Source organism: Nomascus leucogenys, chromosome 10 (genome assembly GCF_006542625.1).
Source record: "Nomascus leucogenys isolate Asia chromosome 10, Asia_NLE_v1, whole genome shotgun sequence".
NCBI classification, from domain to species: domain Eukaryota; kingdom Metazoa; phylum Chordata; class Mammalia; order Primates; family Hylobatidae; genus Nomascus; species Nomascus leucogenys.
Genome location: NC_044390.1, coordinates 57,676,630 through 57,689,237, shown reverse-complemented (window position 1 = coordinate 57,689,237; position 12,608 = coordinate 57,676,630). Strand labels below are relative to the sequence as shown.

General features: G+C 48.6%; 1 protein-coding gene across 19 annotated transcripts in view; it reads right to left on the bottom strand.

Moving 5' to 3' along the window:
- The window catches only part of CACNA1A (calcium voltage-gated channel subunit alpha1 A), a 299,183-nt gene that overhangs the window by 161,006 nt on the left and 125,569 nt on the right, over positions 1-12,608 (bottom strand). For all 19 annotated transcript variants that reach the window (XM_030820656.1, XM_030820658.1, XM_030820652.1 and 16 more), the window contains exons 4-5: positions 6,587-6,678; positions 432-584 (exon numbers count right to left, since the gene is read on the bottom strand). In XM_030820656.1, coding sequence (XP_030676516.1) covers positions 432-584; positions 6,587-6,678 — 245 coding nt within the window. The remainder of the gene's footprint in view (positions 1-431; positions 585-6,586; positions 6,679-12,608) is intronic.

Here is a 12,608-nt window from a genome sequence, read left to right as displayed (position 1 = left end):
CGCCTTGGCCCCCCAAAGTGCTAGGATTACAGGCATGAGCCACCGTGCCCAGCTGAGTTGTGTGTTCTTTGCTGTCTCCCAGAGGTGCCCAGGGGGATCCAGTCCTAGTTGTAAGTGATAACTCGCTTGACAGCACATCCTTTAACAGATCCCTTCCTTTCTCTGCTCACTTCCTCATTCTCCTGATGGTGCTTCCTGGGATCATTCCCAAATAAACTCTTTCTCTGCTGGGTCACCTTCTGTGGAACCCCAACCCTTTCAACAGCTAAGATCTCAGAGGCTATTTCACCTGCTGCCTCTCCTGCAGTGCTCTCTGAAGGAGACGGTCCTCCCAGCTGCCAGGAGAAAGAAGCACACCCCTGCCTAATCCTCTCAACAGCTTGTCCCTGAAGGAGAAAACTGGAAAGACGCATCATGCTCCGTGGACCTACCTGTCCCCTCTTCAAAGCAGGTGGTATGAAATTTTCCCATATAAAATTCTAACCCTATGATTGCAAAAATAAGGATTGCAAAAAATAGGAGGAGGCCGATCTGCAGCAAAGGGATCATCGCCTTCATGATCGACTTCAGGACGACTTGTAAACCTGCGGGGACACAGAGAGAGGCCCCATAAGCCCATGAGCAAGTACCCCCAAACCCCGCCACCAAGACGCCAAGGTCTCTCCCAAACAAAGCAGGTGTGTTCCTGAGGGAACCTCAAGCACCCAGGAGCCTGGGGATTGGGCAGTGGTGAAGGAAGCACCGCACGGAGGCTGATCCTTATCATAGGAATAACCCTTCCTAGGTTTTTTTTCTTTTTTCTTTGAGACAGGGTCTTGCTCTGCTGCTCAGGTTGGAGTGCAGTGGCACAATCATAGCTCACTGCAGCCTCACCCTCCTGGGCTCAGGCGATCCTCCTGCCTCAGTCCCTGGAATAGCTAGGACTGCAGGCATGCACCACCATGCCTGGCTAAGTTTTAAAACTTGTTTGTAGAGATAGGGTCTTGCTATGTTGCCCAGGCTGGCCTGAAACCCCTGGCCTCCAAGCACTCAAACTCCTCAGCCTCCTAAAGTGCTACGATTATAGGTGTGAGCCACCATACCTGGCCCCTATTATTAAGTTTTTATTTTTTTTTATTTTTTTTTTTTTTGAGACAGAGTCTCATTCTGTCACCCAGGCTGGAGTGCGGTGGTGCCATTTCAGCTCACTGCAAGCTCCGCCTCCCAGGTTCACACCATTCTTCTGCCTCTCCCGCCACCACACCCAGCTAATTTTTCGTATTTTTAGTGGAGACAGGGTTTCACCGTGTTAGCCAGGATGGTCTCGATCTCCTGACCTCGTGATCCGCCCACCTCGGTCTTCCAAAATGCTGGGATTACAGGCGTGAGCCACCGCGCCTGGCCTTATTATTTTTTAAAAAGCACTTTTAACTTTAAAGTATTTATTTAAATTAGCCAGGCATGATGGTGCATGCCTGTAGTCCTAGCTACTCTAGGGACTGAGGCAGGAGGATCACTTGAGCCCAGGAGGTTAAGGCTGCAGTGAGCTATGATTGTGCCACTGCACTCCAGCCTGAGCAGCAGGGCAAGACGCTGTCTCAAATATATATATTTTATAGAGACAGGGTCTCACTATGTTATCCAGGCTGGTCTCAAACTCCTGACCTCAAGCGATCTTCCCACCTCTGCCTCCCAAAGTTCTGGGATTATAGGCGTGAGCCACCGAGCCCAGCCAACTTTAAAGTATTTAATAAAGGTATCTGACATGCTGTTCCATTTGATGATCTTTTGGGCAAGAAAGGGGTGGGAGTCCATTGCTTTTGGAGCCATATTCCTGGGTGTTGGGCAACTTGCACCCAGAAGAGGGAGCCATTTTCTTAATTTTTTTTCTGCCAAGGGGTGGCGTCTTTTCCTCATTCATAAAAGGCCGCCATATAGGCTGGTTGCTGCTCTGGGTAGGAAAGCGGTCGGCGGTCCCAATTTCAACCCTAAGGAACCAGACTCAACATTATTTCACTGGCTTCTAGCGACAAACCCCTGAGGTGGCCATATATATAAAGTCACTCCCATTTTACAGAAGTGGGAAGCAAGGCTAACAGAGATGCTGTGATTCACCCAGAGAATGCATGAGAAATGGCAGAACTAGGCAGGGTGCGGTGGCTCACGCCTGTAATCCCAGCACTTTGGGAAGCTGAAGCCAGCGGATTACGTGAGGTCAGGAGTTCAAGACCAGCCTGGCCAACAAGATGAAACCCCATCTCTACTAAAAATACAAAAAATTATCTGGGCATGGTGGCCAACGCCTGTAATCCCAGCTACTTGGGAGGCTGGGGAAGGAGAATTGCTTGAACTTGGGAGGCAGAGGTTGCAGTGAGCCAAGATCATGCCACTGTACTCCAATCTGCGTGACACAGTGAGACTCTGTCTCAAAAAAAAAAAAAAAGGCAGAACTAGGATTTGAACCCAGGTCCATCTGACACGAAGCCCCATGTTCACCCATGTGCTGATGTTGCTTTCTCTGTTCTGAGCACCCCAATTCAGAGAGATGGTGGTGAATAAGAAGGCAGGGGGCCGGGCACGGTGGCTCATGCCTGTAATCCCAGCACTTTGGGAGGCCGAGGCGGGCGGATCACAAGGTCAGGAGATTGAGACCATCCTAGCTAATATGGTGAAACCCCATCTCTACTAAAAACACAAAAAAATTAGCCGAGCGTGGTGGCAGGCGCCTGTAGTCCCAGCTACTTGGGAGGCTGAGGCAGGAGAATGGCGAGAACCCGGGAGGCGGAGCTTGCAGTGAGCCGAGATCGCGCCACTGCACTCCAGCCTGGGTGACAGTGCGAGACTCCAGCTCAAAAAAAAAAAGAAGGCAAGGAACAGTTCCCAAAGGGACACAGTGGAACAGAAGACACACCCAACTGGGCATCTGAAGACCTGAATCTAGGGGTATTGTCATCAATCAGGGACCCCATGCAAGCTCTTATCCTACCAAGCTTAGCCTCCAGTAGCCTCTCAATGGTTCATTCACGGTGGTTGCATGACTCTGGGCTTCAAATCCTTTTGGGAGAGGAAGGGGTTAATACTGAAATTTGTATCCTACACTAAAAGTTCCACTGTTGTAAGACTCAAAGAATGTTCATAATAATAATAGCTGGCAAGGCGTGGTGGTTCACACCTGTAATCCCAGCACTTTGGGAGGCTGAGGCGGGTGGATCACAAGCCCAGGGGTTTGAGACCACTCTGAGCAGCATGGTGAAACCCTGTCTCTACAAAATACAAAAAAGTTAACTGGGCATGGTGCTGTGTGCCTGGAGTCCCAGCTATCTGGGAGGCTGAGATGGTAGAATTGCTTGAGCCTGGGGAGGCTGAAGCTGTACTGAGCTGTGATTGCGCAACTGCACTCCAGCCTGGCGACAGAGCAAGAGCCTTAGTTAGGATTTCTTTGCCCATCATTGGCTTTTTTTTTTGAGATGAGCTTGCTCTGTCACCCAGGCTGGAGTACAGTGGCATGATCACGGCTCACTGCAGCCTCGACCTCCTGGGCACAAGCAAGCCTCCTGCCTCAGCCTCCCAAGTAGGTGGGACTATAGGCACACTTCACCATGCCTGGTTCCACTACCATTTTTTTTTTGAGGCTATTAACTCAGGTCTGAACGATGACAACATCGTATGTTTGTAATCACTGTGGTATCTACTAGGAAAGTCTGTGGTCAAAATGGAGGTTCAAACCTATAGCTTGAGACTTTGCTTCTTGATTGGAGGAACTTCCCATAGCTCTTGATGGGTGGAGACCACAGTAAGAGAGGGAAACTGTCAGGATAGCTCGAGGGGCCATGCCACTTCCAAGGGCTTAAAAATGTAATGTGGGTGCCAACAGATGCAGTGTGGTGCAGTGGTTAAGGTGCTAGATACTCTTGGTGTCCTGCCAAGATCCCATTTTCTTTCTGGTGTACCTGCCCTCCAGCTGCTATGGATGTTGGTTGCTAATGCCTCCCAGCTGCCCCTCTTCTTAGTAGAATTGCCCTTGGTGATTAAAAGCTATCTCACCTGGGAGCTACTGCGTCTCTACCTCCTATCCGCAGTGACTGACCACAGAAGTACAAAAGGCCAGCATCCTTGCCACGCGTTGGAGGACAACTCTGGCGTCACACACACTCCAGCTGAAATTGCATCCCTGCTCTATCCATTCCACAGCCCCACCCTGCTGACCTCGTGCTGTCTCTCCCAAGAGCCGTCCCCCAATAAAGCAGGTGCGTCTGAACACCCACCTAAGTATCCACTTCAAGGGAACCTGACCTAGTCATCCGCTGACTAGTGAATTCCAAACCTCAGCTTCTCCATCTGTAAATGGGGACTGGAATACTACCTCCCTCACACGATTAAATGAGAGAGTTCACACACAGTGAAGTACCTGGTAAGTCATAGGTGGTCATTAAACAGAGACTCTTGTTACTATTGCTATTATAATATATATATATATTTTTTTAGACAGGGTCTCACTTTATTGCCCAGGCTGAGTGCAGTGGCACCGTCATATCTCACTGCAGCTTCAAACTCCCAGGCTCAAGCGATCCTCCCATCTCAGTCTCCCTCTGTAGCTGAGACCACCACACCTGGCTAGTTTTTGTATATTTTTTTTAGAGACAGGATCTCGCTTTGTTGCCCAGGCTGGTCTTGAACTCCTGGCCTCAGGCAATCGTCCCGCCTTGGCCTCCCAAAGTGCTGGGATTACAGGTGTGAGCCACTGCACCTGGCTCTTTTGACTATTAGATTTGGGATGGCCCTTAATTTAATATGATGCAGGCATCTGCTGGGATCTTGCAGAGACCTTGGATAGAAGTGTCTTCTTCCTACAAAAAGACCCTGCTGGTGATCCTCTGGGAAATCTTACTCCTTAAACCTGGGTAGCAATGAGCCTGAAGAACGGAGCCAATAAAATGTAAATGGTGATAATAACAGCGACTACTTCACAGGCTTGTTGGGAGGATAAAGGACTTTAAAAAAATGGAAATACTTAGAATAATGTCTGGCACATAGTAAGTGCTTTTTAATTTTTTTTTTTTTAGACGGAGTTTCACTCTTTCATCCAGGCTGGAGTGCAGTGGCGTGATCTTGGCTCACTGTAACCTCTGCACACCGGGTTCAAGTGATTCTCCTGCCTCAGCCTCCCAAGTAGCTGGGATTATAGATGCCCGCAACCATGCCCGGCTAATTTTTGTATTTTTAGTAGAGACGGGGTTTCGCCATTTTGGCCAGGCAGGTCTCTAACTCCTGACCTCAGGTGATCCACCCACCCGCCTTGGCCTCCCAAAGTGCTAGGATTACAGGCATGAGCCACTGCACCCAGCCTATACATTGTTTGTTTGTTTTTAAACTTTTTGTCGTCTATTTTTTTGAGACAAGTTTTCACTCTGTTGCTCAGGCTGGAGTGCAGCGGCGCTATCACAGCTCACTGCAGCCTTGACCTCCTGGGCTCAGATCCTCCTGCCTCAGCCTTTTAAGTAGCTAGTGCTACAGGTGTGCACCATCATGCCTGCTAATTTTTTTGTTTCTTTTTGAGATGGGGTTTTGCCATGTTGCCCAGGCTGGTCTTAAACCCCTGAGCTCAAGCTATCTGCCCGCTTCAGTCTCCCAAAGTGCTGGGATTCCGGGTGTGAGCCACTGTTCCCAGCCAACATGGCTAATTTCTATTAAAAAAAAAAATTGTAGATATAGGGTCTTACAATGTTGCCCAGGCTGGTCTTGAACTTGTGGCCTCAAGTGATCCTCCCACAGTGCTGAAATTACAGGCATGAGCCACCATGCCTGGCTAAATTATTATTATTAACCAAGGCAAGAAGATAGAAAAAGGACAGCCCTGTTTCATTTTTGCTTTTTACATTTTTTTTGGCTCAACCTATACTTAATCTTGACCCTGCATATGGCAGCCACCCTTAAATGGGGACTAGATGTATCTGTGGAGAATGAGAAAGCAGCAAGGAATGAGTAGGAATTTTAGAGCTTGTTACTGTCCACTCTAAGAATTCAGGTGAGTAATTTAACCTCCTTGAGCCTCGACCTTCTCATCTGTAAAATGGGTGTTCTCTGGGTGACTGTGAGGATGAAGTAAGGTAATTCATGTAAAGTCCTTCTGTAGTGCCCTGTATGCAGCAGGCACTCAGTAAATGGGAATGGTCATTGCCACCAGTGGTACAGCCCAGGCTTGGAGTCACACTTGCTCACTCCTAGTTCTGCCACTTCTCAGCCAAAAAACCCTGCTCCAATGTTTCAGCCACTCTGAGCCTCAGTTTCCCCCTCCATAAAATAGAGACATCAGTCCTATCGACTTCATAGGGCTGTGAGTACTGAATGAGATCACATGTGGTGCTTAGCATGGCTCCCGATAGTAGGTGCTCAATAAATGGGTGTGGCTCCTAGTTTGCTTTCAGGAGCTCATGGGGAGCTACAGTCATATTCCTAGGGGGTCCCCTATAGGGAGTCCCAAAGAACAGACTGCCCTCACACAGGCTGGTGGCGGTATGTCACCTCCTGAGATGCTCTGCATAGGGGAAACTGAGGGCTCCTGGGGGTCCCTGAGCAAACCCCTTGTCACGGTCAGAAACTCACGCACTTGGGATTCCAGACACCAGCTTGAGCGGCCGCAGCACTCGAACTGCCCTCAGCGTCCGTAGGTCAAACTCCGTCCCAACTGTCGCCAAGATGCTGAAAGAAAGCCAGAATGGAGAACAGAGGGTGGGTTTTGGGGGGTCAGGCAGCAGGGCGGGGGAGCTTGGGATTCCAAGCCATCCTGTATTGGCTGGGTGACCACAGGGAGGGGACTTGACACCACTGGCCTCAGTTTTGTCACCTGTAAAATGGTCTTAACAGTACCTGCCTCACGGGATAAAAGGTGATTTACGAAGACCCCCAACAGATGGTTCATGTTGCACAAATGTTGCAATGAGAGAAATGGAATCTTCCCCATGGCTAATGGTTGGGGTGACATTCAGTATATTTCACAACCTACAATGACAATAGATTGTGGGATGGCCTGGGACCCTGGGGGAATGGCAGACCTTTCGGGATTTGTGGCTCTTTGTTTTATTTTATTTTATTTTTTTGAGACAGAGTCTCACTCTGTTGCCCAGGCTGGCGTGCGATCTCCAATGGCACGATCTCAGCTCACTGCAACCTCTGCCTCCCGGATTCAAGGGATTCTCCTGCCTCAGCCTCCTGAGTAGCTGGGATTACTAGGCACCCGCCATCATGCCCGGGTACTTTTTTTTGTATTTTTGTAGAGACAGGGTTTCACTGTGTTGGCCAGGCTGGTCTTGAACTGCTGACCTCAGGTGATCCACCTGCCTCGGCCTCCCAAAGTGCTGGGATTACAGGCGTGAGCCATGGTGCCTGGCCTGGTCTGTGGCTCTTTAACAAATGGCAGGAAAGTAGTTCAGTGTTGAGAGCCCAGCCTGCATGGGTTCAAATCCCAGATCTGCCACTTTCCAGTTGGGTGACCTTGGGCAAGGGACTTCCCTGCTCTGTGCCTCAGTTTCCCCCTTTTGTATAACTTGGATAACAATAGTATAAATACCTCCAAGGGTTGTGAGGATTCAGTAAGTTGACAAAAAGTGGTCAGCACAATGCCAGGCACACAGGCGGTATGCTAAGCTATTCAGAAATAAATAAGAAAACAAAAAAATGGGTGTGATCCCACCTGTGTGGACCAGCTGGCATCAGCTGGCTAGAAGGCAGCTACAGACTCCAAGCCTCTGGTCAAAAAGAGTCCCTTTTGTAAATGCAAGTTGCTAAGGATGATAGCAGTAGGTGGCATGAGGCTTCCACAGAAACCCTCCGAGCAAGACCCTGTCATGAGACCTCATTTGTAAAATTATTGCTGTTGAAACACAGGGTCCCTCCTGGCCCTGTGTCCTGAACACGTCCATTTCAGAGCTAAGTGCGTGGTGAAGGCACAATACAATAAAAGAGACTGTCATCAGAACTTCATATAATGGACAAGCAATGCCGAATACCAGAGGGTCTGTGGTTAACAGAAGGTTGGCTACAGCAAATAACTTGGGGATTTTTCAGTTTATTTTTATTTTTATAGAAGAGCAAAGAAAGCGATTTCTTGAGATGGATTCTACTCCTGGTAAAAATTCTGTGAACACTGTTAAAATGACAACATAGGATTTAGAATATGACATAAACTTAGTTGACAAAGCAGTGGCAGGGTTTGAGAGAACTGACTCCAATTCTGAGAGAAGTTCTACTGTGGGTAAAATGCTGTCAACAAGCATCTCATGCTAGAGAAATCTTTCGTGAAAGGAAGAGTTGATGGATGCAGAAAACTTTCTTGTCTTATTTTAAGAAAATGTCACAGGCACCCCAGTCTTCAGCAACCACCCCCACGATCAGTCAGCACCCATCAACATTGAGCCAGTGACCCTTCACCAGCAAGATAAGGACTCACTGAAGGCCCAGATGATTAACTTTTTTAGTAATAAAACTTATTTATTTATTTATTTATTTATTTATTTATTTATTTATTTTTTGAGACAGAGTCTCAGTCTGTCACCTAGGCTGGAGTGCAGTGGTGCAATCTTGGCTCACGGCAACCTCCCTCAACCTCCCAGGTTCAAGCAATTCTCGTGCCTCAGCCTCCCGAGTAGCTGGGCTTACAGGTGTGCACCACAACACCTGGCTATTTTTTGTATTTTTCATAGAGACGGGGTTTCACCATGTTGGCTGGGCTGGTTTTGAATTCCTGACCTCAAGTGATCCACCCACCTTGGCCTCACAAACTGTTGGGATTACAGGCATGAGCCACTGTGCCCAGCCTTTTTTTTATTTTATTTTTTATTTTTGTTGAGAGATATGGTCTCACTCTGTCCCCCAGGCTAGAGTGCAGTGGCGTGATCATAGCTCACTGCAGTCTCAATCTCTCGGGCTCAAGTGAACCTCCCACCTCAGCCTCTCATGTAGCTGGGACCACAGGCATGCGTCCCCATACCCAGCTATTTTTAAAAAGAATTTTTGTGTAGAAACAGGGTCTCACTTTGTTGCCTGGTTTCAAATCCCTGGGCTCAAGCAATCCTCCTGCCTTGGCCTCCCAAAGTGTTGGGATTACAAGCGTGAGCCACTGTGCCCAGCCTTGATGCATTTTAAAATTAAGGTATGTACATTTTTTTTTTTAGACATGTTATCATGCACTTAATAGACTATAGTGTAAGCATAACTTTTATGTGCACTGGGAAACCAAAAAAGGCACATGACTCACTTTATTGCAATATTCACTTTATTATGGTGACCTGGAACCAAACCAGCAGTGTCTCTGAGGTATACCTGTATGACAGATGTTAGGGTGATGAGTGCTTAGGAGAAAGTTACCATAGAGCAAGGAGAAAGGATGCGTCAGTGACATGGGGCTGGGGGGATGAGGGGAGTGGTGACATTTCTATCAGTAAAGGCACCTGCTCTTTACCACCTGGAAGGCAAACAGTTCAGTGTTAAAAGTGTTACAGGGCCGGGCACGGTGGCTCATGCCTGTAATCCCAACACTTTGGGAGGCCGAGGCTGGCGGATCACAAGGTCAGGAGTTCGAGACCAGCCTGGCCAATATGGTGAAACCCTGTCTCTACTAAAAATACAAAAATTAGCTGGGCGTGGTGGTGGGCGTCTGTAGTCCCAGCTACTTGGGAGGCTAAGGCAGGAGAATCGCTTGAACTCGGGTGACAGAGGATGCAGTGAGCCGAGATTGCGTCACTGCACTCCAGCCTGTGTGACAGAGCAAGACACCATCTCAAAAAAAAAAAAAAAAAAAACGTATTCAGACCAGCACTGCCCAGGAGAAATCTATTAAGAGCTATTTATGAAATTTTATAGCCAGGCGTGGTGGCTCATGCCTGTAATCCCAGCACTTTGGGAGGCCGAGGCAGGCAGATCACTTGAGGCCAGGAGTTCGAGACCAGCCTGGCCAACATGGCGAAACTCCATGCCTACTAAAAATGCAAAAAAATTAGCTGGGCATGGTGGTGGGCATCTGTAATCCCAGCTACTCAGAGGCAGAGGCGGGCGAACTGCTTGAACCCGTGAGGTGGAGGTTGCAGTGAGCCAAGATCACATCACTGCACTCCAGCCTGGGTGACAGAGCATGAGTCCATCTCAAAAAAAAAAAAAAAATTAAAATTTGCCAGTAGCCACATTAAAAAAGTAAAAAGAAACAGGTAAAATTTGTTTATTGGTTTCTTTATTTATTTACTTATTTATATATTTATTTTTTTGAGACAGGGTCTCCCTGTTGTCTAGGCTTGATCTTGGCTCACTGCAATCTCCGCCTCCTGGGCTCAGGTGATCTTCCTGCCTCAGCCTCCTAAGTAGCTGGGACTACAGGTGGGAGCCACCACGCCCAGCTAATTTTTGCATTTTTTTTGGAGAGACAGGGTTTTACCATATTGCCTAGGCTGGTCTCGAACTCCTGAGCTCAAGCAATCCGCCTGCTTTGGCCTCCCAAAGTGCTGGTATTTGAGGCATGAGCCACTATGCCCAGCCTGAAGCATTCTAACAAGATCGTAGACCTGCTGGGCACAAAAGCTCCTGCCTGTAATCTCAGCTACTTGGGAGGCTGAGGCAGGAGGATCGCTTGAGGCCAGGAGTTCCAGACCAGCCTGAGCAACATGGAGACCTTGTCGCTATTAAAAAAAATAATAACAATTAAAAAAATTGGCAGGGCATCATGGTGTGTGCCTGTAATCCCAGCTACTCGGGAGGCTGTTGGTGGGAGGTTCACTTGAGTTTGGGAGTTTGAGGCTGCAGTGAGCTGTGATCGTGCCACTGCATTCCAGGCTGGGAGACAGCGCGAGACGCTGTATCTTAAGAAATAAAAGACATTTTGCACACGGTTTTCCTTGGAATCTGGTCAATATTCTACACTTTAATGTGTTTCAATTGAAGTGCTCAAAGGCCACATGTGGCCAGCGGTGACTGTATCAAACAGCACAAGTGCAGAGAAATAGACATTTGAATAAAGACTGGGAGAAAGCAAAGGAGGCAAGAGAGTGAGCCATATGAATATGTCAGGGAAAACTCTAGGCAAAGGGAACAGCCGGTGCAAAGGTCCAGCTGGTGCAAAGGTCCTCCTCCCGCTCTTCCCCTCACTCACTCTGTTCCAGCCACACCAATTCATCTGTGTTCTTCAAATGCACCAGGCTGGACCATGCGTTTAATAGCTAGACCATGCCTGGTGTATTTGAGAAACAGTGATGAGTTGGTGTGGCTGCAGCAGAGCGAGCGAAGGGGAGGGTGCGAGGGGACGAAGGCAGGGAGGTGATGGATGGTGCAGGGCTTTGTGGGTGGTGGAGAGGACTTTGGCTTTTTCTCTGAGTAAGGTGTGAGCCATGGGGGGTTCTGAGGCTAGTTGGGATGTAATCTGACTTGTATTAAAATACGATCCCTCTGGGGGGCAAGGCCGGAAGCTGGGAGATTGCCTCCCTCTGGGGGAGGCAACTGCACTGATGCAGGTGAACATTGATGAGCCTGGACCAGGGAGGTTGCGCTGGATGCAGTGATAACTCTAAGACAAACTCCACCCTGCTTTAGAGAGAGACCACACCAATGAGTGAGTGAGAGATTCAACTACAAGTCCCTCTGGCCCCAGGGATAGAGGAGGCAGGGATGAAGAGGAAATGATTACAGCCTGGAGACAGCATTATCACAGAGCTCATGTCTGGGGAGGCAGCATAGCACAGTCAGAACATCTCAGACGGGTTAAATCCTGGCCCTGCATTTTCTCATTGTGTGACCTTTCCCATTGCCTTAACTTGTTCAAGCCTCGGAAATGCAGATAATCTCACCTCCCTGTGCAATCCCAGCTGGCTCCCAAGATGCATTACCTCACAGCCTCCTCTCTGGAAGGATAAGAAGGAATTAGGAGGAGAACAGGAAGATAAGGGAGGTTTCTCTGGCTAAGAAAGCCCTATGGAGGCAGAAGGCTTCACTCAGGGTATGTGGTAGGGGAGAGGCTGGGTGAGCTGGACAGTGGAGGCTGTCAACTAGAGGCTGGGTCTTGTCCTGTGGACAGTGAGAGTCATGTAAGGTTTTGGAGCAGGAAGGGATGTGATTAGGGTTGGCGTTCGGAAGACAAGCCTGACAGCTGAAAGGACAGATTGGTGGTGATGGAGCAGAAGTTAGGAGGGAGCCGCAAGAGCATGCTGGTGTAATGAGGGCTGGAACTAGGACAAAGGCAGTGGGAGTACAAAAGAGGCCCCGGTTTATATATAGCTGCCATTGATTGCTGTGCTCCAGGGAGCCTGCCTGGGCTCATCAAATCCTCCCTGCATCCCAGCGGTTGGCAGTTTGAGGCCCATTTTACAGAGGAGGAAACTAAAGCCCAGATAATTTAATCCCACATGGAAGTTCCTACCACTGAGTAAGAACTCGAACCCCAGACCAGCCACAGGACTCCAGAATCCCAGTTCTCTACTGTGTCATCCTTCAACTCCTGTGACTAGTTGGGTGGGGTGAGGAGCAACGGTGGTGAAGAAAGAGAAGAATGGCTCTGGTTCTGAAAGGACCACGGAGTGATGTTCATTCAGTTATTCAACAAGGATTTAGTGAGCACGTACTATGTGCCAGATATTCAGAGAGTGCCTAAAGAT